The sequence below is a fragment of the Branchiostoma floridae genome, chromosome 1 (genome assembly GCF_000003815.2).
Source record: "Branchiostoma floridae strain S238N-H82 chromosome 1, Bfl_VNyyK, whole genome shotgun sequence".
In the NCBI taxonomy this organism is placed as follows: Eukaryota; Metazoa; Chordata; class Leptocardii; order Amphioxiformes; family Branchiostomatidae; genus Branchiostoma; species Branchiostoma floridae.
The window spans coordinates 28,142,468-28,164,968 of record NC_049979.1 but is presented as its reverse complement, the minus strand read 5'-3'; the positions used below and the strand labels follow the sequence as shown (position 1 = coordinate 28,164,968).

At 42.3% G+C, this 22,501-nt stretch overlaps 4 protein-coding genes across 4 annotated transcripts; 3 read left to right on the top strand and 1 right to left on the bottom strand.

Annotated features, from left to right (window-relative positions):
- Nucleotides 1-4,169: 4,169 nt before the first annotated feature.
- On the bottom strand, nt 4,170-6,589 carry LOC118419100 (aspartic and glutamic acid-rich protein-like). The gene is made up of 4 exons (XM_035825389.1): nt 6,185-6,589; nt 5,317-5,636; nt 4,844-5,147; nt 4,170-4,282 (listed from the first exon to the last, which is right to left on the bottom strand). Exons 1-4 carry the CDS (start codon nt 6,426-6,428, stop codon nt 4,203-4,205), a joined length of 948 nt encoding a protein of 315 aa, XP_035681282.1. The 5' UTR covers nt 6,429-6,589; the 3' UTR covers nt 4,170-4,202.
- A 2,325-nt stretch (nt 6,590-8,914) lies between these two features.
- Nucleotides 8,915-10,744, top strand: LOC118419154. The gene is made up of 5 exons (XM_035825469.1): nt 8,915-9,071; nt 9,284-9,585; nt 9,808-10,068; nt 10,256-10,342; nt 10,669-10,744. Exons 1-3 carry the CDS (start codon nt 8,939-8,941, stop codon nt 10,048-10,050), a joined length of 678 nt encoding a protein of 225 aa, XP_035681362.1. The 5' UTR covers nt 8,915-8,938; the 3' UTR covers nt 10,051-10,068; nt 10,256-10,342; nt 10,669-10,744.
- A 1,371-nt stretch (nt 10,745-12,115) lies between these two features.
- LOC118420357 lies at nt 12,116-14,317 on the top strand. The gene is made up of 5 exons (XM_035827175.1): nt 12,116-12,248; nt 12,460-12,761; nt 12,983-13,243; nt 13,429-13,515; nt 13,790-14,317. Exons 1-4 carry the CDS (start codon nt 12,116-12,118, stop codon nt 13,501-13,503), a joined length of 771 nt encoding a protein of 256 aa, XP_035683068.1. The 3' UTR covers nt 13,504-13,515; nt 13,790-14,317.
- Nucleotides 14,318-17,883: 3,566 nt separating this feature from the next.
- LOC118419171 lies at nt 17,884-19,364 on the top strand. The gene is made up of 4 exons (XM_035825494.1): nt 17,884-18,184; nt 18,411-18,671; nt 18,857-18,943; nt 19,278-19,364. The coding sequence occupies exons 1-3, from the start codon at nt 17,912-17,914 to the stop codon at nt 18,929-18,931; spliced, it is 609 nt and encodes a 202-aa protein (XP_035681387.1). The 5' UTR covers nt 17,884-17,911; the 3' UTR covers nt 18,932-18,943; nt 19,278-19,364.
- Nucleotides 19,365-22,501: the final 3,137 nt, after the last annotated feature.

The following is a 22,501-nucleotide window of genomic DNA, read 5'->3' as shown; positions in this document are numbered from 1 at the left end:
AGACCCCTAGGATTGTTGCGCCTTCTGGCAGGGATTCCATTCAAGATCCAGAGGACAGAAAAAAATTTCAAGTTGGCTAGAACACTGCATGATTGACAACACAATTTCTCAGTATTACCTGTATGGGAAAAGTCTAGACTAGGTCAAGTGCAATAAGCATGGATAAAAAGGCATTGTGTTGCGGGACGTTGTGTCGGGTATCGTTGTTATCCATAGATTGTTCACTAGCACAGGCAAGCATAACAGACTGACTCAAATGAATTGCCGGTGCTAAAAGAACGCTGGATGTCTGTGCTTGAATAGTAAACTATGAAAGTGATATGTGTAAAAGATTGTAACAAATGAAGAGTACAAATGTAGGTCTTGGTGGCTTTGGGTCAGTTCCAGTACTAGTGTGAAAGAATTACCATTGGCTAGTGACTCCTGGTATATGACTGAGTTACAGTTTCAGATAAGGGATGTCATCAGCATTGTTGGCCTACTGTTGTACATGTAGCAAAAAATGTTGGTAGATTTGGATTGCATTGCAACGTATTCCAATCTTGTTCACATATCATGTTCCATTGGCAATGTCAATTTGTAGTACCAGTAAATGTCTTAATGTCCAGAAAGTGCCATATGGTCGTAGAGCCAGTGTCTGAACTTGCCATTTCCTACGATGCTAGGATAACAGCAGGTATATATAGGGGGACAAGGATATGCGGATTAGCACGACGTGAAGTTACTCAATACACTTTGATTCACACTCGTGGATGTACTCACTATTGTTGCACGTGTGTATTAACGCTAACCCCACATGTATGCATCTCCTCGCTCTGCTCTTATTTTGCATGCATTAGTGTATTTTCTCAGTATAAAAGTAAACATGCTTTTTGCAGACCCAAAAGTTGGAGGCATCTAGACACGTACAGATTCGGCTTCTTCAATTTAGGTGGTGTCCGATGGTGTGGATTTAGCGCAGTTGGAATGCACTGGTGCAAAGATAGCCGTATGTGAATAAACGCACTTGTGTCAATCTTGTGTATTGAGTAACTTCACATCATGCTAATCCTAATTTCATGTACCCAAATATAGCTCATGTACAGAGATGTACAGTTGTATATACAATTGTTATGTGTAGAAGCTGTTGTATCATGTTAAAGGCAAGCATCAAATGTAATTGTACATGTATATCCTTTCTTTTGTTGTCAACTAGAGTTCAGTGACTGCATACTTTTATCAAACTTGTTTCAGAATTCCATTTTCAGCTAATTCTGAAGGCTTTGTTCAAAAATTGCTCTGCTTACTACAAAATGATGATATTTATATAATATCAGCTTTCCAAATAAACATGTGATATCCAACATTTGAAGACTTTATTTGTACCTAATGATATTCATACCCACCTACACTGTAATGCCTTGGTTGTATTTGCAAACGGGTCCCCCTGGGTAGTGTATGGGTTAATTTTTCTTAAAGCTTGACTGGTTGATATTTCTTTTGGGCAGTCTTAAGATTTGCTGGATGCAACCCACCATAATCAGATTCCTGGCTTTGCAGGGCATGCAACAGGTACCCTACAGGCTGACCGACAGGGCTTTGATAACTGGTCCCTGGGCCTCGTAGGGGTCACTCCAGGTCATGACCAGGAATCTCACAAGTATCTACCAGACACAGGCCAAAAAATGGTTCCCACACCAGAATCCCCTTAACCCCCATAGGGAAACGTAAAGGAATATCTAACTGTGAACATGTTAGCTTATGTCCCCGCCAACTTTGAAGCCTGGTAAGAGTTTAAGTCGACTACAGCCCCCTTTGCAATTGTGACCAAGGCATAAGCAACAATGTTATTCCGATGAAAATTAAAGGCATTTATTGCAGAGCTATCATCACAAAACCTTTGTTATTTGGGAGGAACTTCATTCTTGTGACATGATGTAAATTAGGTCAATTGTACAGACATCCCATAATTTTTGTATCAAAAAGATGAGAACATGATACTCGTACCACATGTAATGAGTACATAAACATCGTACAGCATAAGCATTATACAGATTATCGTGTTGTTTACACTTACTAAGAGGCAGATTCCTAGTGGAGTTATGGGATTGTGTAACTCTAGCTACATTAAGGTAACATTAGGTCACACTGATATGATAATATGGATGCCATTCATGTGTGCATCAATTTTCATGTTTAAGTTTAATTCTTAAAGACTATTTAAACAGCTTCTATTTTTCCCATATTGAGAAAGAAAAGGAATATTGGCCCATACAATATTTGATTTTACTCCCTAAAATGTAAATGATAAAAGCACAATTATTTTCATTAATCCAAAATATGTAATAAGGTTAATTGACATCGTCTGTGTTTTCAAATCAATGTGGCCTTATGTTATAAAGAACATAAATAATATGCAATACACCTGTAGCCTTATTACTGTATATAACATATCAGATATGAATGTTTTTGTTTATAATCGCGACTCGTGCTGTTCGATGAAAATTCCATGTTTCTTGAAAATTATCAATGCAATGCTATTTGCTATAAGTCTCTGTGTATCATATTATTCCCATGCTTTATATGTTGCCATACTATAGCCTGTGCAATCCTCTGCTATTGAGACACTAAAAATGAGTTATCAAAATGATTCAATACCAATATTGTTGTTATTACCTTCATGAAAAATTGAGGTATTGTTTTTGGCGTGTCTGTGTGTGTGCTTGTTTGTGTTATCGTATATTTGTGATCAGCATAAGGCACAATCTAGACACAGTTTTTCCCGATATCTGCGAGCCGACAAACTCTCGCCGACAGCTTTTTTTCAGGGTCTAGATGGAAATGCAATATCGCCACAGGACCATTTGCCCGATAGCTTAGCAGGGGCCCCCGATAGCTTAGCAGGGGTCCCCGACAGTTTCCGCGTGCGTGTAGATGCATCCCGACTTCAGGAGGGCTCATAGCATATAACACTGTCACAGGCTCATTTTGAAAATCGCACGATGTGTTTATGACTGCAAGCGCCACGGGTGTCCCGACCCCTATATACGTTCTAGATCCCTCCCGACATCTCCACAGATATCGGTAAAACTGTGTCTAGATTGGGCTGGAATGTGTTGGAAAGACCAAGGTCAAGTTCCCTTTCCCATGTCATTGAAAAAAATTTGTTTCTTATTCTTCTAGTCTACCAAAAAAAGAGGATTTGAATCATTCTATTTATTGAATTCTACATTTTACAAATTCAATTGATATTGTTTTTATAAATGTGTGGTCTTTTATAAAACAACACCCATTTCAGCTGGGGTTGAATCTCCCTTTAGAATCAATGCCATTCATGCTACATGTGCAATGTGAGTGCTGTAAGGTTGGTATTGGGAATTAATATTGTAAGCTTGTGCTATTGTCACCAAATTTTCTGTGTTCAGCTCACTAGCCAACTTGCAAAGGGCACTGTAAAGGGTTAATAATGTAACGGGTTGATAATATTTTTAATTTTGATGGATAAGTTTCAGCTATGTACATGCATACTTGCTTTATCAGAGGATGTCATACATATAATCAAATCAACATGGCCTTACAATGTACATACACTGACACAGTAATTCGAATAACAGCAGGAAAAAACAGAACAAAATTTTAATTTAATTTCTCTGACAAAGATTTATTCACATGATTTACAAATACATTATTTTGCAGATAGTGATCTTCAGCATCTCATCATAAATTCTTTATAAAAATATAGTCTTTAAAAGTCATCTCGTCCCTGCCTGAAAGGAAAGAAAAAGATGAATGTCAGACAGGACTGAAGGCTATTTACAGGATTTATTTTTATTCAGATCACAGCAAACTATTAACACATGGACAATTCCTATTCATGCGTATGTCCGTGTACTAAGTATATGTGTGTAATACTATGTGTTTGTATATGTCTGTGTGTGTATATGTGAATGAATGTGTTTGTGCATGTGTATGAGTATTTACATGACATTGTGCATTTCACTATCATCTCTGAAATATCGTAGAATTAAATAATGGAAGTAAAGTAGGTCACACTTGGACAATATTGTCTGAAAACATTTCAGATTGACAATAGTACATACACGTTTAAGGGCTGAAAATAATCTCCCTAACCGCCTCCTGATTTTTCTTTCATAATAAACCCCCAACTATGTCAGCATATCGTACAGGCAAACAAATAAAACCAATCTTACTCACCGCATTCTCTAGTCAAACTCATCGTCGGAGGCCTCCTGTCTGCTGCAGCAGCAGAAGAACCTCTTCCACCACTTCCTCCTCTTCTTTCCTACAAGTCATAAAAAAATTACCCACAACTGAAACAATGTCGTAGTTTTGGAAATTGACAGTCAACATATTCTGTCTTTACCTCACAGCACTTGGGGCACCAGTGCGTCACTGCGGGGTTCGAAAGGTTACTCAACGAATTTCAGAGATAAAGAACGAATTTTCTTATGTTTTCTGTATTTTATTGTCTTCTTAGTCATGCTTTTGGGTATTGCACAATTTCTAAATTATAAAATATCAGCAACAGTGCCACAGTGAAGGAACCTCGCAGTGCCGCACCGGTGCCCCAAGTGCAGTGAGATACCACTTAATGGTGGGGTAATTATTAGTGGATTCAAATCCATGCTTCTATTGATTCATCATGTTTTCTTGTCATATTATAGGCCATGTTGATTTGATTATAGGGATAACATCGTATGGGAACCACCAAACTGATGTGAGCGTGCAAATAAAAAGAAAGTTTGGCCAAAAAAAGTGTAGCTGTGGTACTGAAAGTAGTCCTGCCCGACAGAAAAAAACAAGTCTGTACTGTTGAATTTGCGAATAAAGTTGTTGTCCTTACCTGAAGTACTTTCCGATCCATCTGAGGAGAGACTGCTAGACTCCTGGTCCCAGCTGGTGTAGTCATAGAAGCTGCTGACACCACTGCTGTAGCTCTCGTCCCGGCTGGCGGTCTCGTCCCGGCTGGCAGTCTCGTCTCGGCTGGCGGTCTCGTCTCGGCTGGCGGTCTCGTCTCGGCTGGCGGTCTCGTCTCGGCTGGCGGTCTCGTCTTGGCTGGTGAAGTCATAGAGGCTGCTGACACCACTGCTGTCCTGGCTGGCAGAGTCTGTCTCCTCCCGGCTGGATTCCTCCTCTACATCTTCTTCCTGATGACGATGATTGAATTATCACGATTAGTAAAAAGAATTTTCATCAAACATTAAAAATTATTATTCAAAATGAACATACCTGGCAGCCAGAAGGCTGAATTATGTATAATCTTACAGACATCCATAACATACACTGATATATCCAAGTACATATCAATTGAAATACCTGGCTGGTGTCATCATCTTCCTCGCTGGAGTCAGCTTCTTCCTCGCTGCTGTCCTCTGCTTCATCATCTGCTTCGTAGTTGTCCTCAGCTGGGCTGTCCACGGCACTGTTGTCCTCAGCTGGGCTGTCCACGGCACTGCTGTCCTCTGCTGGGCTGTCCACGGCACTGCTGTCCCCTGCTGGGCTGTCCACGGTACTGCTGTCCTCTGTTGGGCTGTCCACGGCACTGCTGTCCCCTGCTGGGCTGTCCACGGCACTGCTGTCCTCCCCTGCTGGGCTGTCCACGGCACTGCTGTTCTCTGCTGGGCTGTTGTCCTGGGCTGCATCAATATAATCAAATCAACATGGCCTAAATACTTGCTTCAATCAAATACCCTCATGCCAAAGCAAAAGAGAAAACGAACAACAGCAACAACTACACAACTATTATATTATCTACTATTATATGAATAATGATATAACAGTTATGAACACACCCGCCAGTAACTGGATACATGTATGTGAAATAGACCATGTTTGGACAGAGTTACAGTCTGAAATAGGGGTGGGTACCGGTACAGAAAATTCCGGTCCAGGTCCGGTTCAGGTCCAGACGTTCAGGTCCAGGTCCGGACCTGAACCTGGACCTGATTCAGTATGTGAAAACTTGTGAATGGACAATACTCAAAACAATGGTCCATTTCGTAACAAAGAAATCTACTTTGTGTAGTATTCGTACCGGTACCCACCCCTAGTCTGAAATATTGCTGCCTGAGTCGTCTGAAAATTGCCAGACGCACTTTGTGTAGCCGTGGTACTGAAAGCATTTCCACCAGACAAAAAATACAATCCTGTACTGATGAATTTGAGAAGAAAGTTGTTGTCTTACCTGAAGCATACTCCGATTCCGAGTCCTCCGTCTCTGCTGGGCTGTCCACGGCACTGCTGTCCTCCTCCGCTGGGCTGGGTCCTTCCTGAAACAGAATGGTGGGCTTCACGGCTTCGTCCATCGCTGGCAGCCGCTTGGCCCGGTTTTCGCACAACTTCCTCCAGGCGTCGCGCCGGTGAGCGAGTCTACCTGCGATGGCGCATGCTGTGCCAACCACAGGTGACTCGGCCTGACTGTCAGACATCGTTGGATAGTGTCGGTCAAGATCGTAACTGTGTGGAACACTGAGACTGCGGAGCTCTTCAAGAGAACGTCCGTCCGCGGTGAAGTCTCTCGCGGAATGAAGCAAACAGAAGGTTGCCCGGGATAACCATGCCGTACAATGGCGTTCCAGAACATATGACCGTTAGAACTAACGTTCGCTAGTTCGATTCGCCCCCCTCCCCATCCTCTGCCCCCTCCCCTTTGGCGTAAAAAAAATGCACATTTATGAAATAAATACAAAAACACAACTAACTCAAGTTTAACACCATAACGGTGCGAGAACATAATCCTTCTCAAACGATAATCACCAGTCCATTGAGAAATGACTACTAGCCGAGTTGTAACGTTAGTTGAAATGAAACAGAGGGCGTTTACGTTCGAATCCGTTACATTTGATAGCCTTCAAAGTATTCTCATTTTCAACACACACAGATACACAACGGGGATTTTAACTCTAACTTACAATGGAGACGCTTAAAGACTGGGATCTTCTAAAATAGGGCTTTATTTTCAGGCTAGAAACGGTGACCTGTGGGGTCACTGCCGTATGAACAAGGTCACGTTCGAATGGCCACATTCACTTTCCCATCGTAAACACATGTTTGTACACCCCAAAGGAAAGGAAAGAAAGAGTCTTTACCGATACACAGTTGGAGTATCCTGCGTGTTGTCCAGTTCAACACGGCTGTTAGTCACACAATTGTCAGCATAAGCAGATGATGAAGTTGCCATCGTGCACAAATATCCGTAGACACACATGCCATGTGACACCGCACTTATCAACAAACTGGGCTGGAAGTCCTTGCAGACTCGACCCGAAAGACGTATATAGGCTCACAACCATGTACAAAATCATTCACAACAACATTCCTGTCCCACAAGCGTCCAAATAACTGGTCCTGGCGACTCAAGATGATGATCCAGCCGCACCAACCACGCTTTCAAACTGCAGACCATTGCGACTTGCGAGTAAATCCTACTTCTAACGTTACAGGCTCTCGTTTTCCCCTCGTACCACCCAGGAGTTGAAGAAACTTGAGCCTGGTGTGGCGGAGGCGGGGTCTTTCTCTCAGTTCAAAACCGATCAGGGGAGGGTCCTGCTGACATTGAGTCGCCCCTACGCGTCCTTGTATAACGTTATGTGTAAATAATACCCGCTAAATTCACTCATAAAACCCCCACAACTCAGCTGTTTTATTGCTTACCTTTATTTCCCTATGTTTATTTGTTCCGATCACTTGTTGCTGACACATGCGCACTGCTACTGCTAGACATTTGAGGCGATCGTTACACTAGATTCACTTATCTTCTCTTGCACCCACAAATCAGTTGTTTATGTTCGTCAGTGTATTTACTTGTATTTTCCTATGTTTATTTGTACCGATCACTTGTTACTGACACATGCGCACTGCTACTGCTAGACATTTGAGGCGATCGTTACGCTAAATTCACGTGTCTTCGCTTGCACCCACAAATCAGTTGTTTATGTTCGTCAGTGTATTTAATTTTATTGCCCTATGTTTATTTGTTCCGATCACTTGTTACTGACACATGCGCACTGCTACTGCTAGACATTTGAGGCGATCGTTACACTAAATTCACTTGTCTTCTCTTGTACCCACAAATCAGTTGTTTATGTTCGTCAGTGTATTTATTTTTATTGCCCTATGTTTATTTGTTCCGATCACTTGTTACTCACACATGAGCACTGCGAGACATTTGAGGCGATCGTTACACTAAATTCACGTGTCTTCTCTTGCACCCACAAATCAGTTGTTTACGTTCATCAGTGTATTTAATTTTTCTCTATGTTTATTTGTTCCGATCACTTGTTACTGACACATGCGCACTGCTAGTAATTCCTGTTATAGAAGCTTAGCAGCACAAAAAAAGATCCCAAGTCGTTGTCATCATTTGTGTATCAGTCACCACTCACCAATCATATTGTGCTAAGTTGAATCGACCCACCCAAATCCCCATCCTAGAAAAGAGACCAAAGTGATCAAGTTTTTGTCTAGTAACGCTAGTACTTCAAAACATCCATGGGGCAAACTGAAACGCATGTTTGAAATTATGCATTTTTTACATTTATGTAAAGCAATATTTTTTTTTGTTCAACAACCCATTTGGGAATTGTGGAATGTTCCATTATTGGAAAAGGTGTTGTACTGTAAAAAGTGTTTATATGTTTTCAAGAAAAAGTGATAAGATTAGATCTTTTAGTTTTTTATTTTTATTTGGCCAGTTTCAACTACTAGTAGTTGAATTTGTAACTTAAGCCCCACATCGTAGAACAATGATTAAACAAAGACAGAAAGACCATACTACACCCCCTCGCCTTGTCCAATAATCGAACATTCCACACTTCCCCATCAATTGTGACGTTATAATTCATATTGTGTTGCCTAGCTGCGTTTAGAACAACAAAGTTCCACTAGCTTATTTGGCGATAGTCACTGATCATAGACTCGTGACAATTGTACACACATAATGTGGAAGTTTCTCATTACGCTCACGAGCTGCTTCTGTATGAAGCGCTCTAACAAGGTGTCCCCTGTAGTGGAGGGAGATGTGGAGAAGGAACCAGCACCAGAAGAGGAGGAAATGAACCGCGGGACCACCGGTGAGTCACTGGGACTACGAAGTCTCCCGTCTATTGTTATTTGTCTTAAAATTATGGCATATGATCAATATGCGGTCGTGATGGATGGGGGTAGTTGTAGACCTATCCTATCATATCCTTTAGGCAACGTATACAAGATCTTACATGTTGCCGTAAATGTATGCTGCCACGGACATTAACTACATTTTCGCGTATTCTTTGAATTGTTCCAGAATGTCCAGTGGTGACCGCACAGCCTCCAATGTCGCAGCCAAGGTCAAGCAAGTCGTCGGCCGACGTCCTTGCAGAGCTTCGACAAGACGGCCTGTTGCCCCTCAACACCCGGGGCGAGTCCGTCGCTTTCCAGGTGCTAGTCAAGCCCGCCTCCGAGCCCGACGCGCCCCCTCGCCGCCCAGTTAAGCTTGCGAAACTGGAGGAAACTCTCCAGGAGAGGCGCGAACGGGTCAAGAAGGAGTCCGCGGGATCACGCACTAAACTGAGACAGCAACTCAGTGACGCCGCCAACAGACGTGACGTTACATCATATCATATCATATCATATCATATCATAACATATATCATATCATATCATATCATTTCTACTCAACGAGTGGATCATCATCACAGAAATTTGAGAAATTCTGATGAAAAAGACAATCAAAAAGAAAAGACGAAAAGCAGAGAAAAATAGGCTGTTGGCACAGTTGAAGGCTTGAAGCTCTGAGCTAAATCGCTTTGTTTGTATCTTTCTGAACAGGAGATGTTACAGAATAGATCACGAAAACTTGCAGAGAGCTCTAGGAGAGCAAAGGCCAAAGCAAGGGCAGCCAAGAAGGAGGGCAAGAGCACTGCCTTTGTTATTTCCTCTGTCAGCGACACGGACGCCATCGTTCCCCGGGACTCGGAGAAGGCGCAGGCTTTGGAGAAACGTCTTAGCAAGAGGAGAAAACGCGTCGCGAAAAGGATCACAGCGGAAGACATGAAGAAACAGCAGGAGTAAGCAGCTGAACGCAGGAGGGTGAGTTTCTCAGTGCACTCGCTAATGTTGAATATCGACAAGAAGGGCAGAATTCTATTGCAGCTGGGATCAACAAAGGGCAACGTTTTGATGGTCTGTGGCTTATATATTGTGTGTTCTTAAGATTTTGAAACAGACAAGGATGAACTTTTGGGTAATTCTTGACTTTTGTCGCCCGCCTGTGCAGGAGAACAGGAAAGAGACAGCATGGAAGGCCAAAATGTCGGGGATGAGCAGCTGGGATAAGGCTCTCGACTTTTAATCATTTTTAGAGGTGCGTAGAAATAAATGTTGTATTAAGAAGATTCTACTTGTTGGGTTTTGAAATCTACATGCACGAAATTCTAAAATATATGTTTTTTTGCACACATGTACGTTATCTGTAAGGTATCTATTGTTCAGTTCGACCTTACCGTTAATGTAGTACAAAGCTTAAGTTGACAAGTTGTCTTGCCGCCCAAAACAAAAATGTTATACATGAATGTAAAAAAAAATACATTCTTTCAAACATGCGTTTTAGTTTTAAATCTAAACGTTTTGGGGTACTAGTAGTTTGAATGTTTTAAAAGTGTTTTACAGAAAGTTTTTCTTATTTTCCAGAGTGGGAGATCTAGAGGCGTGATCTGGACGAGCAGTTGGAGACTGGAGAGTTTATGCTCTGTTTTTTTTTTAATTCATTGAAAAATTTAAAAAAAAAACGTTTCAATACATTTGTCACGCTAAACAACTGTATGAGAAGTAGGGCGTTTTCTTCCAGACATGAATTTCGTGTTTCTGCCAAGAGATTCAGAATGACACATGTAATTTTTTGCCATCCGTTACGTTAGATAATTGTACAAGACTCAATGCGTTTTTTCCTGACAGAATTGTTTTTCTGTCATTACTGAAGAGGTTTGGAAGTTTGTTCTACTGCAAAATATGCAAAAGTAGAAGAAAATGACTACGTTTTTAACATACTGTTATGTTTATGTTCACTCCTGTTTTTTTCCGAAATAGGTCGAATGTTTTAGAAATATTAACTTCTGTTGGTTGTCAGGTATCAGTATGTATTATCTCCTTCGCAGCGAGGTGTTAAGGCACTCGCATGTTGTACAAAACTGTGAATAAAGTCAAACTACGGTTTCTGCATGTTTCAATAAGAGTGTCATGTCATCTTTTATCTGATCTTTCTATAGTTACGGAAGGTCTTAAGTTAATAGATCCTTGTGGTGGTAGAGGTATGGGGCCTGGGACTGGTGTAAGAAAAGACATCTAAATCGATTACACTTAACATATATCATTCCAAGGACTAAACAACGTATATTTCTTTAATGGACTTAAATAATATCTTTAATTTTGTATATGGATGTAAGATATCCCCAAGCATTTGTACAATTCTAAATGATGAGGTTTTCCCTCGTACCAGGAAGTAAGGGGACAAGAAAACCCCAATTTTCATGCGTAGGAGGTCGTTTTACAGTTTGTGGTCGTCACGAGTCTGTGATCAGTGACTGAGGATCATCAATGGAACTTTGTTGTTCTAAACGTAGTTAGGCAACACAATACACTACGTCACAACTGATGGGGAAGTTTGGACTGTTCGATTATGCGACAAGGCGTGGGGGTGTAGTGTTGTGAAGATGTATGTTTTATTTCGAAAATTGATAAGTCGCATGCTTGTTCTCTGTTGATAGATTTAGTTCTCCAAAATTGGCGTCACTTCGGAGGAGTCATTTATCCTGCTACTTGCAGAAGTGCACAATGAAGTTTGAGATTGGTCAACTTTTCCATTTGGCACATCTTCAAGTACTAGTAGTTAAAGTTGCATCATCAGTCTCAAGTCGTAAAACAATGATTAAACTAGGACAGAAAGTTCGCATTTTATCAATTTTCTTATGCCTTTTCAATATTACACCCCCTCGTCTTGTCCAATAATCGAACATTCCACACTTCCCCATCACTTATGACGTAATATTGTGTTGCCTAGCCGCGTTTAGAACAACAAAGTTCCACTAGCTTATATGGCGATAGTCACTGATCACAGACTCGTGACAATTGTACGCACATAATGTGGAAATTTCTCATTACGCTCACGAGCTGCTTCTGTATGAAGCGCTCTAACAAGGTGTCCCCTGTAGTGGAGGGAGATGTGGAGAAGGAACCAGCACCAGAAGAGGAGGAAATGAACCGCGGGACCACCGGCGAGTCACTGGGACTACGAAGTCTCCCCTCTATTGTTATTGTCTTAAAATTATGGCATATGATCAAAATGCGGTCGTGATGGATGGGGGTAGTTGTAGACCTATCCTATCATATCCTTTAGGCAACGTATACAAGATCTTACATGTTGCCGTAAATGTATGCTACCACGGACATTAACTACATTTTCGCGTATTCTTTGAATTGTTCCAGAATGTCCAGTGGTGACCGCACAGCCTCCAATGTCCCAGCCAAGGTCTTGCAAGTCGTCGGCCGACGTCCTTGCAGAGCTGAGACAAGACGGCCTGTTGCCACTCAACACCCGGGGCGAGTCCGTCGCTTTCCAGGTGCTAGTCAAGCCCGCTTCCGAGCCCGACGCGCCCCCTCGCCGCCCAGTTAAGCTTGCGAAACTGGAGGAAACTCTCCAGGAGAGGCGCGAACGGGTCAAGAAGGAGTCAGCGGGATCACGCACTAAACTGAGACAGCAACTCAGTGACGCCGCCAACAGACGTGACGTGAGTCATATCATATCATATCATACCATATCATAACATATATCATATCATATCATATCATTTCTAGTCAACGAGTGGATCATCATCACAGAAATTTGAGAGATTCTGATGATAAAGACAATCAGCAAGAAAAGACGAAAAGCAGAGAAAAATAGGCTGTTGGCACAGTTGAAGGCTTGAAGCTCTGGGCTAAATCGCTTTGTTTGTATCTTTCTGAACAGGAGATGTTACAGAATAGATCACGAAAACTTGCAGAGAGCTCTAGGAGAGCAAAGGCCAAAGCAAGGGCAGCCAAGAAGGAGGGCAAGAGCACTGCCTTTGTTATTTCCTCTGTCAGCGACACGGACGCCATCGTTCCCCGGGACTCGGAGAAGGCGCAGGCTTTGGAGAAACGTCTTAGCAAGAGGAGAAAACGCGTCGCGAAAAGGATCACAGCGGAAGACATGAAGAAACAGCAGGAGTTAGCAGCTGAACGCAGGAGGGTGAGTTTCTCAGTGCACTCGCTAATGTTGAATATCGACAAGAAGGGCAGAATTCTATTGCAGCTGGGATCAACAAAGGGCAACGTTTTGATGGTCTGTGGCTTATAATGTGTGTTCTTAAGATTTTGAAACAGACAAGGATGAACTTTTGGGTAATTCTTGACTTTTGTCGCCCGCCTGTGCAGGAGAACAGGAAAGAGACAGCATGGAAGGCCAAAATGTCGGGGATGAGCAGCTGGGATAAGGCTCTCGACTTTTAATCATTTTTAGAGGTGCGTAGAAATAGATGCTGTATTAAGACAATTCTACTTGTTGGGTTTTGAAATCTATATGCAAGAAATTGTAAAGTATATGTTTTAAACACATGTATGTTATTTGTACGTTATCTATTGTTAAGTTGTACAAAGCTTAAGTTAATACAGACCGGTTGTCTTGTCGCCAAATAGGTTGACACATTCTTTCAAAAGTGACACCTAAATGTTCTGAGGTACTTGTTACTTTGAATGTTTTAAAAGTGGTTTACAGGTAGATTTTCTTATTTTCCAGAGTGGGAGATCTAGAGACCTGATCTGGACGAGTAGTTCGAGACTGAAGAGTTTATGCTCTGGTTTTTGGTAAAATTCATTGGTAAAATTGAAGAAAAAAAAACACGTTTCAATACATTTGTCACGCTAAACAACTGTATCAAAAGTAGAGCGTTTTCTTCCAGACATGAATTTTGTGTTTCTGCCAAGAGGTTCAGAATGACACATGTAATTTTTCGCCATCCGTCACGTTAGATAATTGTACAAGACTCAATGCGTTTTTTCCCGACAGAATTGTTTTTTAGCCATTATTGAATAGCTTTAGAAGTTTTTTTGACTGCAAAATCTTTAAAAAATGACTTTTTTTAACATAACGTTCACATCTGGGTTTGTTTTGATAAAATTTGAAAAAAAGGTTAACAGACACTAACTGCTGTTGATTGTAGGTATCAGAAGATACATCTATTATTCTTTCTCCTTCGCAGCGAGGTGTTGAGCATTTTGTACAAAACTGTGAATAAAGTCAAACTACGGTTTCTGCCTGTTTCAATACGAGTCTCATGTCATCTTTTGTTTGATCTTTCTATAGGACTGGCGTAAGGCATCTAAATCTATTACCTGTAACCCCCGTATGTTGGACCTGCACAGAATCGATTTTCATGCTATAGCACAGGTGTGACAGCGATCTCGCCCCCCCGTGATCTCGCCCCCCCGGGGGCGAAATCACTAGCGATCTCGCCCCCCCCGGGGCGAAATCACTAGAGATCTCGCCCTCCCCGGCTAGTGATCTCGCCCCCCTACCTCGCCCCCCTTTAGCGATTTCGCCCCCCCCCCATAAAAAACGGGTTTACATGACATTTTAGAAGTTGATTGGTATAAATCACAAAATGTAGTTTCAGAATGATATAAGTACACGAGTTTGATACATAACTCCATTCATAGTATCAATATTAACGTAATTACATGGTAATAAGATAGTTGAACTTGTTTCAGACAAGGAGGGCTTGGTCCCTTGTATTCCCATTATTGCATATACCTGAGTCTTGACATAAAATGTATTTCATTGTATTTACCTGTCCTCAAGCAACCTACATATCTCCAATATGAAGTCTCTACCATGAAGTGACCACAAAAGAACTATGTAATGTCTTTATTAATTATGCAAATATTAGGTATTAATTAGAATAACGCACATTTTGGTATATGCACCTGGCCAAGGGATATCTTCACCTCCAACAGGACTGTTTTTTTTAGTATTTAGGAACTGATGCATTTACCCGTGTTTCTTAAGACTGGTACTTTACCAGTGTTTGTGTAGCATTTAGCAACAGCTAGATCAATTTGCGCGTAGATAGTGTTTATAATGAGAAACTATTATTCACGTGTGTTTTTGTTAGTGCTTTGGAAATGTTTCCAGCACAAGAAATAAAACAATGTAACAAATTGAAAACATATAGCTGACGTATTCCGTACCATAGACGGTGTTGATTTATACGTTCGCAGTAGCACTGTTTTTATGCCACCTCAGCTGCAAAAATTGTCTTTTTCATTTCAATGTCATGTTTGCACCGAACAATATAGTATCGACTTTCGAGGTATTACATCTTACGGTACGGTAATAAGGTGCCATATAGGTACATTGTACCAGGTAACACACCATATACGTTACTCCCCAGGTGCAGTATAGTACCAGGTAGCGCACCTGTAATATGTAGTAGCCAGCTGCTCTGGGGGGGGGGGGCGAAAACGCTAAAGGGGGGCGAAAACGCTAGTGATCTCGCCCCCGGGGGGGTGAGATCGCCGGGGGGGCGAGATCGCTGTCACACCGGAACGTAACCCTAAAGCTAAGGGCACAACCCCCCCTTCCCCCCCCCCCCCCCCGTACGTGCAATTCGCCGTATGTTTTTTGAGAGGCCACGTCCGCCACGCATTTCAGAAAACGTTCAGGCTGTACAGGGCAGGCGCGTCGCCGGTACTAGCATGTACGGGGAGCGAATCCGCAGCCCGATGGCACACAAAGTCTTGCCTGTACGTAAAGTTCTACGGCGTGGCTGCGTGCTCCAAAATCCGTCGGGTTCCCTACGAGTTTGTACGGAGGCGGTACTTACCTAAAAGATTGCCCAAGTTTTGGCACGTAGACAGCACGTAGACAGCGGTGGGTTATGCCCTTAGCTTAACTTAGCCTTTTAGGAAGATATTATAGATAGAACTAACTTTGGTATAGCTAGGGATCATTGGAGTATGAGCAAGGTCACGTTCTAATCGTCACATTCACTTTCCCGTCCTAAACACCTTTTTGTGCCTTACGACGGAAAATAACTTTACAAATCAATAACTGAGCTCAGTTGGCCGACTTGGTGGGAGGTGGTTGAAATATACAGTAGTTGCTCGCAAATGTTGCCTGTCTAGTACGTGTGTAAAATGTCACGATTCTCCTCCCGCCAACCTCTGCTTGGAGAGTACCTGGCCATACACGACATTGGAGGTGATCGTTGGGGGGGGGGGGGGGGGTCTCAGTTCAAAACCGATCCGGGGAGGGTCCTGCTGACTTTGAGTCGACCCTACGCGCCCTTGTAACGTTATAACGTTATGTGTGACGTTAGATGATATCTACTAAATTCACTCATAAAACCCCCACAACTCAGTTGTTTTATTGCTTAGTGTTGTTACATGCATTTATTTCCCTATGTTTATTTGTTCCGATCACTTGTTACTGACACATGCGCACTGCTACTGCTTAACATTTGAGGCGATCGTTACACTAGATTCACGTGTCTTCTCTTGGACCCACAAATCAGTTGTTCACGTTCGTCAGTGTATTTATTTTAATTGCCCTATGTTTATTTGTTCCGATCACTTGTTACTCACACATGAGCACTGCGAGACATTTGAAGCGATCGTTACACTAAATTCACGTGTCTTCGCTTGCACCCACAAATCTGTTTGTTATGTTTGTCAGTGTATTTACTTTTATTTCGCTATTTTTATTTGTCCCGATCACTTGTTACCGTAACACATGCGCACTGCTAGTAATCCCTGTTATAGGGGCTTAGCAGTACAAAAATAAGAACAAAATCCCAAGTCGTTGTTGTCATTTATTTATCAGTCACCACTCACCAATCATATTGTGCTAAGTTGAATCGACCCACCCAAATCACCATCATAGAAAAGAGACCAAAGTGATCAAGTTTTTGTCTAGTACTAGTACTTCAAAACATCCATGGGGCAAACTGAAACGCATGTTTGAAATGATGCATTTTTACGAGGGATCACCCCTCGTACATTGATGTAAAGCATGATTTTATTTCAACCTATTTGGTGACAAACCGGTCTGCTTTAACTTGCTTTGTATTACTTGAGCGTCGAAGTGAACAATAGATACGTACAAATAACGTACAAACTTGTAAAAACGTAGTTATTGTATCATGTTCCATTATTGGACAAGACGAGGGGGTGTCGTATTGTAAGAAAAGTATATGGTTTTAACAAAAAGTAATAAAATAAGATCTTTTTGTTCTGTGTTTTATTCATTTAGCCACTTTCAATTAATTGGATTTGTACCTTACGCCTCACATCGTAGAACAATGATAAAATGGAGACAGAAAGATCACACTACACCCCCTCGCCTTGTCCCATAATCGAACAGTCCAAACTTTCCCATCAGTTGTGACGTTATATTGTGTTGCCTAGCTGCGTTTAGAACAACAAAGTTCCACTAGCTTATTTGGCGATAGTCACTGATCACAGACTCGTGACAATTGTACGCACATAATGTGGAAGTTTCTCATTACGCTCACGAGCTGCTTCTGTATGAAGCGCTCTAACAAGGTGTCCCCTGTAGTGGAGGGAGATGTGGAGAAGGAACCAGCAGCAAAAGAGGAGGAAATGAACCGCGGGGCCACCAGTGAGTCACTGGGACTACGAAGTCTCCCGTCTATTGTTATTGTCTTAAAATTATGGCATATGATCAAAATGCGGTCGTGATGGATGGGGGTAGTTGTAGACCTATCCTATCATATCCTTTAGGCAACGTATACAAGATCTTACATGTTGCCGTAAATGTATGCTACCACGGACATTAACTACATTTTCTCGTATTCTTTGAATTGTTCCAGAATGTCCAGTGGTGACCGCACAGCCTCCAATGTCGCAGCCAAGGTCAAGCAAGTCGTCGGCCGACGTCCTTGCTGAGCTTCGACAAGACGGCCTGTTGCCCCTCAACACCCGGGGCGAGTCCGTCTCTTTCCAGGTGCTAGTGAAGCCCGCCTCCGAGCCCGACGCGCCCCCTCGCCGCCCAGTTAAGCTTGCGAAACTGGAGGAAACTCTCCAGGAGAGGCGCGAACGGGTCAAGAAGGAGTCCGCGGGATCACGCACTCAACTGAGACAGCAACTCAGTGACGCCGCCAACAGACGTGACGTGAGTCATATCATATCATATCATATCATATCATATCATATCATATCAAAACATATATCATATCATTTCTAGTCAACGAGTGGATCATCATCACAGAAATTTGAGAAATTCTGATGATAAAGACAATCAGCAAGAAAAGACGAAAAGCAGAGAAAAATAGGCTGTTGGCACAGTTGAAGGCTTGAAGCTCTAAGCTAAATCGCTTTGTTTGTATCTTTCTGAACAGGAGATGTTACAGAATAGATCACGAAAACTTGCAGAGAGCTCTAGGAGAGCAAAGGCCAAAGCAAGGGCAGCCAAGAAGGAGGGCAAGAGCACTGCCTTTGTTATTTCCTCTGTCAGCGACACGGACGCCATCGTTCCCCGGGACTCGGAGAAGGCGCAGGCTTTGGAGAAACGTCTTAGCAAGAGGAGAAAACGCGTCGCGAAAAGGATCACAGCGGAAGACATGAAGAAACAGCAGGAGTTAGCAGCTGAACGCAGGAGGGTGAGTTTCTCAGTGCACTCGCTAATGTTGAATATCGACAAGAAGGGCAGAATTCTATTGCAGCTGGGATCAACAAAGGGCAACGTTTTGATGGTCTGTGGCTTATAATGTGTGTTCTTAAGATTTTGAAACAGACAAGGATGAACTTTTGGGTAATTCTTGACTTTTGTCGCCCGCCTGTGCAGGAGAACAGGAAAGAGACAGCATGGAAGGCCAAAATGTCGGGGATGAGCAGCTGGGATAAGGCTCTCGACTTCTAATCATATTCAGAGGTGCGTAGAAATAGATGTTGTATTAAGAAGATTCTACTTGTTGGGTTTTGAAATCTACTTGCACGAAATTGTAAAGTATATGTTTTTTTTACACACATGTACATTATCTGTAAGTTATCTATTGTTCAGTTCGACCTCACAACAATGGTCCATTTCACTACAAAGCTTAAGTTGATGCACACCGGTTGTCTTACCGCCAAAAACAAAAATGTTATACATGAATGTAGAAAAAAATACATTCTTTCAAATATGCGTTTTACATCTAAATGTTTTGAGGTACTAATAGTTTGAATGTTTTAAAAGTGGTTTACAGAAAGTTTTTCTTATTTTCCAGAGTGGGAGATCTAGAGGCCTGATCTGGACGAGGGGTTGGAGACTGGAGAGTTTATGCTCTGGTTTTTGTTAAAATTCATTGAAAAATGTCACGCTAAACAATTGTATGGGAAGTAGGGCGTTTTCTTCCAGACATGAATTTTGTGTTTCTGCCAAGAGGTTCAGAATGACACATGTAATTTTTCGCCATCCGTCACGTTAGGTAATTCTACAAGACTCAATACGTTTTTTTCCTGACAGAATTGTTTTTTGCCATTATTGAATAGGTTTAGAAGTTTATTTGACTGCACTATATGCAGAAGTAAAAAAAAATGACTACGTTTTTTAACATACTGTTATGTTTAAGTTCACTCCTCTTTTTTTCGAAATAGGTCAATGCTTCAGAAAAATTTTCTGTTGGTTGTCAGGTATCTGTATGTATTGTTCTATCTCCTTTACAGCCAGGTGTTAATGCACTCGCATGTTGTACAAAACTGCAAATAAAGTCAAACTACGGTTTCTGAATCTTTCAATACGAATATCATGTCATCTTTTATCTGACCTTTCTATACTTACTGAACGTCTTAAACTAATAGATCCTTGAGGTGGTAGAAGTATCGGGTCAGGGACTGGTGTAAGAAACGACATTTAATCGATTACACTTAACTTCTGTCATTCCAAGGACTAAACACCGTATATTTATTTATTTAATGGACTTCAATAATATCTTTAATTTTGTATATGGATGTAAGATACCCCCAAGCATTTGTACAATTCTAAATGATGAGGTTTTTCCTCGTACCAGGAAGTAAGGGGACAAGAAAACCCCAATTTTCATGAGTAGGCGGGCGTTTTTACAGTCTGTAGTCGTCGACGAGTCTGTGATCAATGACTGAGGATCATCGATGGAACTTTGTTGTTCTAAACGCAGCTCGGCAACACAATACATTACGTCACAACTGATGGGGAAGTATGGACTGTTCGATTATGGGACAAGGCGTGGGGGTGTAGTGTTTTAAAGGTGTATGACTTGTTTTATTAAGAAAAATTGATAACATGCGACCTTTTTGTTGTCGTTTGATAATTTTAGTTCTCCAAAATTGGCGTCACTTCGGGGACGTACTTAATCAATCTTCTTGCTTAAGTCGTCCAACCCCTTTATATATGAAAATGTTGGACAATTCATCTTCTACTGCATACGGAAAAGAAGCCAAAACCAATCAAATAGCTTAAGTAGAAATAGATTTAGTTTAGACGTTATTCCCTTTTGATTTATCTATGAATATCATTTCCTTTTTTTGTTGAGTATGTTTATGTATACCACTACTACTTTACTCTGAATGCAATTAGCCCTCGGGCATGAATTTGCGATAAAGATTATTATTATATATCCTGCTTTGTGTAGCCGTACATAATGAAGTTTGAGATTGGTCAACTCTTCCATTTGGCACTCGTTCAATTACTAGTAGTTGAAGTTGTATCTTAAGCTTCACGTCGTAAAACAATGATTGAACGAGGGCGGAAAGATCGCATTTTATCAATTTTCTTATGTTATTGGGACAATGTTATTTTGTTATTGGGTGGGCCGACTACTCTCTCTTGGCAGCCAGGGGCTGAAGCTTACAATAGGCGGGGCTAAATCGCACGGATCTGGAGCGAGCTGCCATTCGGCGCCACTCAGGTGACCTCAATACGACAGTAATTGCCAAGGTGCCGCCAAGGGACTGAAGGTTTTGAACCACTCACGCCGCACCATCGCACGTGTGGTGGGTTCTTTAACGTGGATGGGGTGTGGCTCTCCCCAGACACGGGACCTCCATTTTACGTCCTATCCGAGGGACGGTCCTAGCCGAAGCTAAGTGTTCATTTTCGAATGAGTAGAGTGAGGAAAGCCGTGTAAAGTGCCTTTCCCAAGAGCACAAGATCGGTGACATGCAGCTGGAATCGAACTCGAGACCTCTCAGTCCCGAGGCAAACACGCTGCCGCCGCGCCACGCTATCTCACGTAAAAGTTACCTTTACAATACTACACCTCCTCGTCTTGTCCAATAATCGAACATTCCACACTTCCCCATCAGTTGTGACGTTATAGTGTGTTGCCTAGCTGCCTTTAGAACAACAAAGTTCTCCTGAAGTGCCGATAGTCACCTATCACAGACTCGTGACGACTACACGCACATAATGTGGAAGTTTCTCATAACGCTCACGAGCTGCTTCTGTATGAAGCGCTCTAACAAGGTGTCCCCTGTAGTAGAGGGAGATGTGGGGAAGGAACCAGCACCGGATGAGGAGGAAATGGACCGCGGGACCACCGGTGTCGGTGAGTCACTGGGTTTACGAAGTCTCCCGTCTATTGTTTTTGTCTGTTAAAATTATGGCATATGATCAAAATGCGGTCGTTATACGAAGTGGTTCTCCTTTTAGTCTAAACTGCTTGTGGTGAGTTTGTGATGGAAGGGGCTAGTTGTAGTTCTATCTAATCACATCCTTTAGGCAACGTCTACTAGATCTTACATGTTGCCGTAAATTGTATGCTACCACGGACATTAACTACATTTTCGCGTATTCTTTGAATTGTTCCAGAATGTCCAGTGGTAACCGCACAGCCTCCAATGTCCCAGCCAAGGTCCAGCAAGTCGTCGGCCGACGTCCTTGCTGAGCTTCGACAAGACGGCCTGTTGCCCCTCAACACCCGGGGCGAGTCCGTCGCTTTCCAGGTGCTAGTGAAGCCCGCCTCCGAGCCCGACGCGCCCCCTCGCCGCCCAGTTAAGCTTGCGAAACTGGAGGAAACTCTCCAAGAGAGGCGCGAACGGGTCAAGAAGGAGTCCGCGGGATCACGCACTAAACTGAGACAGCAACTCAGTGACGCCGCCAACAGACGTGACGTGAGTCATATCATATCATATCATATCATATCATATCATAACATATATCATATCATATCATTTCTAGTCAACGAGTGGATCATCATCACAGAAATTTGAGAAATTCTGATGATAAAGACAATCAGCAAGAAAAGACGAAAAGCAGAGAAAAATAGGCTGTTGGCACAGTTGAAGGCTTGAAGCTCTGAGCTAAATCGCTTTGTTTGTATCTTTCTGAACAGGAGATGTTACAGAATAGATCACGAAAACTTGCAGAGAGCTCTAGGAGAGCAAAGGCCAAAGCAAGGGCAGCCAAGAAGGAGGGCAAGAGCACTGCCTTTGTTATTTCCTCTGTCAGCGACACGGACGCCATCGTTCCCCG